General features: G+C 48.0%; 1 protein-coding gene across 1 annotated transcript in view; it reads left to right on the forward strand.

Annotated features, from left to right (window-relative positions):
- nhlrc2 (NHL repeat containing 2) overlaps positions 1–4,879 on the forward strand; it is a gene marked incomplete at its 5' end in the record, with an annotated part of 30,723 nt that extends 25,844 nt beyond the window's left edge. Inside the window, one exon of the mRNA XM_080541775.1 lies at positions 4,493–4,879. Coding sequence (XP_080397901.1) covers positions 4,493–4,755 — 263 coding nt within the window. The 3' untranslated portion in view covers positions 4,756–4,879. The remainder of the gene's footprint in view (positions 1–4,492) is intronic.
- Positions 4,880–5,547: the final 668 nt, after the last annotated feature.

The following is a 5,547-nucleotide window of genomic DNA, read 5'->3' on the forward strand; positions in this document are numbered from 1 at the left end:
CCCTCTCTTTCTCTCCTCCCCTCCCATTCTCACTCACCCTCCCTCCCTCCCTCTCTTTCTCTCCCCTCCCCTCCACTCCCGTTCTCACCCTCCCTCCCTCCCCTCTCTTTCTCTCCTCCCCTCCACTCCCGTTCTCACACTCTCTCGCTCTCTCTCGGAGACGGGCTTTGTTTAGCCTGCTTTCAGCGGCCCGGAGCCTGGTAATGAATGATGCCTGGAACACTGAAACACTGAGGCAGCAGTCCTGACTGCAGGCTGGGAGGATGGCCTAACATGGAGCTGAGCGATGCACGGGACTTTGAGTATGTGTGTGTGGGGGTGGGGGTGGGTGTTTGTGGGGTTGGGTGTGTGGGTGTGGGTGTGGGTGTGTGGATGTGTGGGGGTGTGGGTGTTTTGGAAACAACCATCACCCTCCCACCCACATACACACTCACACCCACACACCCACACACACACACAAACACACACACACACACACACACACTCACACACACACACACACCCACACACACACACACCGCTGGCCCAACCCTTCATTAGCCCGGGCGTTGTGAGGGCGTTGGGGGGGGTGGGGTGTTATTCGCTACTTTGTCTGTGACGCAGACGTGTGGCTGTTGGAGTTGTTTATTCCTGCTACACGTTCCCGCTCGCCTTCTCTCCATCAATCATGGAGTTAATTAGAAGGGGAAGCTAATGCTGTGATGGTACACGCTTCACACAAGTAATAAAGTCATTGAGGTTGTGTGTGTGTGTGTGTGTGTGTGTGTGTGTGTGTGTGTGTGTGTGTGTGTGTGTGTGTGTGTGTGGCCCGCCAGTGATTTGAAAATGTCACTTCATCAGCGCCCAGTGATTGATGAGGTATTCTTCTGGTCATGAATATGCATATATATACACACACATAACTAGATACATACACACATACACACACACACACAGAACTAGATACATACATGCATATACACACACACACACAGATACATACGCACGCAAACACGCACGCACGCAAACACACACACACACACACAGATACATACATACACACACACACACACACACACACACAGACAGATACATACACACACGCACACACACACACATAGATAGATACATACAGTCATGGGACAATAAAGTGACTTTTGACTTGACTTTGATACATACATACCGTATACACACACACAAATACATACATACATACATACATATACACACACATACATACATACATACACACACATACATATACACACACACACAGATACATACATACATAAATACATACATACATACATACATACATACATACATACATACATTCCATCGCGAGTGAAGCGAGCAAGCGGAAAAAAATTTGGCCTCCTCAATTCTGGAAGTCACCAGCCTCCACTGATACATATACACACACACACACACAGATACATACATACATAGATACATACATACGTATATTGTACATATAAGGGTCTCTAATGCAGCTTAATTCAGTGGTGACACCGGGGCTCTGGTTGTGTGTTGTGATAAGAGGAGCTAAGCCGTGTTGTCTCCTCACAGCCTCACACACACACACACACACACACACACACACACACACACACAGCCTCTGTGCCTCTGTGTAGAAGTGGGTCTGGAGAGAAAGGAACGTGTGTGTGTCTGTGTCTGTGTCTGTGTGTGTCTCTGTGTCTGTGTGTGTGGGCAAACTGGTAATGTTCCTCCCAAGAAAACAAACCCAGATCGTATTGAACGGGATCAATTGCAAGGGACAGGAATGTCAATAAGTCAAGGTAGCCGTGCGCGCTAACTCGAAACTAGCATTTAATGGATCCAATTTAAAGTTTAAAGGAAGCCCGCTGTTGTGGAGGCCTGTGGGCAGACTGCTGTCTCCACCGGTTGCCCTCCCCTCACCCCCCCACCCCCAACCCCCCCCCCCCCCCCGCCCGCCCCCTCTCGGAGCCTGAGGCTCTCAACTAGACCAAGAGGGTACACGAGGTAACAGAAGAACGAACGAGTTCTCGATGACTCAGTGTTAGGTTATCAGCTACATCGACACGTCCCCCCCCCCCCATAACGCCCCCTCAGCACTCCCACCTAGGCCTCTCTGCATCTCTCCATCCCTCCATCCCTCCATCTCTCCATCTCCATCAGTGGGTGGAGGGGACCTCTGGAACTTGATTGCCTTTGTTAAATTTGATTGACAGGCGTAGCCTGGGGTGGTCCAGTGGTCTACCACGGTCTGCAGTGCATATATTAATGCCCGGTATGTCGGCATTGGATTGGAATCCGGGCCCATGCCCTGCTGACATGCCCTCTCTTCTCCTTACTTTCCTTGTCTATCTTCACTATCCTCTTTGTCTGTCCCAATAAAATGAAAAATATGAGTGTGGCACCCCCGCTCAGAAAGAAATGTCCTTTAGATTGGATTGACAGGCTGTCCCAAACACTGAGTCATAACACTCACGCAAGGTTCGTGGGCGGGTTTTTTATTTAAATGTGCAACGTTATTCTCCTAGCGTCCACCTTTTACCTCAGGCCTATGTGATGTGAAGATTATACGAAGACGAACGGTTTGCGTTCAACCTAATTAATCCGTCTAGCGCGCTATGCGTTTAGCGCTTTGCACGACGAGTTCCGTCGCTGGCAGCTTTGTACAACGAGCGAAAAAAGGAGACACCTGAATGTGGAGTAAACAGCGGCTTACATATGTATTTTGTACATTTACATACATATACATTTACATATGTACTTTGTACATTTACATACATATACATTTACATATGTACTTTGCTACAGAAGTGGGGACTATTGATTAATTCAATACGCTCTGAACCGTATGAAACGCTCGCTCTCCTCCATCTGTCTCTCACATCGATGGGTGGAGGGACTTTTGAAACATACATACATACATACATTTGATCGACAGGCTCGTCCAAAACAGTGAGTCAACAACTCTTAGCCCATACGCAGGCTTGTGGGTGGGTGGATTTGTTCACATTTGTTAGCACAGAGTAGACAAGCTCAACTTTTGAGATTTTTGTTCACTGGAGATTTTTCTTGGTTTTCTTGCGTGACCTGTCTTGTTTTCTCACCGGAATCGAAACGCTAACCTGTTGTGTCTGTTTGTGCGGTCTGGTCGGGGTGAGGAGTGTGTTCTGTGTTCTGCGTGTGTGTTTGTATATAGCCCTAAGCCTGTCCAGTGGTCTGTTTGCTTGTAAGAATGCAACTCCCTTTCGGATTAGATTAGATTAGATTACATTCGACCTTTAGCATTGCAGTACAGAGATATTTTGTTTGTGCTAAACGCGCATTACGCCGTTGTCTGTCTGGCGGTCCAGGGTCAGGTGGTGGTTAAAGGTGAAAGGTGAAAGGTTATCTGACTGTAGTCTGACTGTAGTATGTCAGCAGGACACAAACAAGCCGCTTGACCTCAACCTGACCAACCTGTCTCAGTGGGGGTTGTTAGCAGGGTTGCCAGATGGGATTGACAATGTCCAGCCTAAACACAGTCTAAAACTAGACTCCACGAAATCCACCCAAAACCAGCCCAAAACCTATATTGTCAGAAAACCGCTAATTACTATCACACATTGTATGTATTGTACACACTAGGGTGTGTGTTTTAACTTCAGGCATTTTGTAACTTTCAGGCACTGACTTTTTGATACCGCCTAAACGCTATTCATCCAGCCCAACCTGCCCAAATGCTTTTTTTCCGGCCCAGTGTGATCAAAAGTAGCCCGTTCGGCGGTAACCCGCCCTATCTGGCAACCCTGGTTGTTAGGCTAACATCTGACTCTTCCCAGGCTAGGCTCAACTACGGGCCTGTGTGGGCCTGTCTGGGTGTCCGGCCACACGGTACACAGCACAGCTGGACCAGCGCCCCCCTGCCCACTCGCACTCGCTGCTAGACACCATCTGTAGCTCTGCTGTAGCCATGTGCATCATGCATATTGAGAGGCCACACACACACACACACACACACACACACACACACCTTGTGGTTTGAGTGGTTTCTTGGCAAAGGTATGAGGTGTTCTCTCCGAGATATTGTTGTGGTTACGGTTGCTGTCGTCTGGCTACTTGGTCCAAGTGCCTTTGGATAGGGACGAATGGGAACGGAGAGAAGCATCGGCATAATGGTGTCAAACGCAATAATATCTTATGTTCACATTAATACAGGACAGGATTCCCTTTTCGCTGATATTTGTGTCTCTCTGTGTGTGTCACACACACACACACACACACACACACACACACACATACATACTTTGTACTATGACAATTAACTGCCATCACCAAGGGGTTATGGTTTTTGACCTTGATCCAGCAATACAATAATCTATATTTCCTCAGCCATTTGCCATTCACTCTAGGATTGAAAAGTTTCATGATAATTCTAATGAATCTCGGTCTATTTGTTGAACATGCACATAAAAGGACTCCTGTAATAAAGCTGTGTGTGTGTGTGTGTGTAAAGTTGTCTATTTCCTGTCGTTGATAGGTAACGAGTGGTTGCTAGAGAACCAGACTATCACCGGGGACATCCGGGACCTCGCCGAGCCCCTCCGCGTCTCAACCAAACTCCCGGAGGTTACCATGGCGACAGAGTCGACCCCCTCCCTCACGCTGTCCGTCTGGGTGTACTGCTGCCTGGCGGGGGGCGGAGCCTGTATGATGAAAGCCGCCTCCTTCACTCAGCCTCTCCAGATCGGCCCCGCCCCTGGTAACGGGGTGGTTACCGTGGCGCTGACTCACGCCTTCTGAAACAACCGCGCCCGTTTAGCCTCCAGGGGCTGAGAAGGAGGAAGGGAGCACCTTGCTTTGTCATCTCAACAGCCTCTAAGTTCCAGTTTGGCCTCTAAACTCTAAACCCTTCCCAGCCCCGCGACCCTCTCTAGAAAGACTACATGTAGAGACTGCCTGTAGAACACGAAGATTAAAAATGGAGGGTTTGAAAAATGACCAACTGTCATGTTCAGTTCTTCTGAAAAATGGCCGACGACTGGGTGAATCCAACTGAATGAGGATAGATGTGGCGGTTTAGGGGCCAAGATGGAACACAGACAGTCCACTTTGTCCCTCTCCAAAGCAGGAGGGAGTACTGTACAATGTCTGCTATGCACGAGTAGCGTTATAGAGCACTTGTTTTGTTTATGTTAATATGTCAGCACAAAAGTGTCCAATCTTGTCTGGTTCATTGTGTATTTATGAATGAGAGTGAGGGGAGAGTGAAGCCAACGCGCTATTCGGTGTCTCTGGAAAACCTAGCCACACAGCTGCGAGAGAGTAACAAATTGTCAAATCGATGTTTAATGTGTGACCGCGATGTGATCCGTTAAACAAAAGCACTTTGCTGTTTTATACAAGTGCCATACGTCTAAACCGCGGATTAAGAAGCTTGACGTGTTTGCTTGGCTTAGCTGGCGTACCTACTTTGATTTTGTCATGACTGATGTAGTAGAAAGTCTAAAGTCGTTCGCTAGGAGCGAAACGCCGGTCTTTGTTATTTCATCCTTCTGACGGCTGGTGAAGTGTTTTTTTTTACAATGAACGTTT

The sequence above is a fragment of the Nansenia antarctica genome (assembly GCF_963989245.1).
Source record: "Nansenia antarctica genome assembly, chromosome: 11".
In the NCBI taxonomy this organism is placed as follows: domain Eukaryota; kingdom Metazoa; phylum Chordata; class Actinopteri; order Argentiniformes; family Microstomatidae; genus Nansenia; species Nansenia antarctica.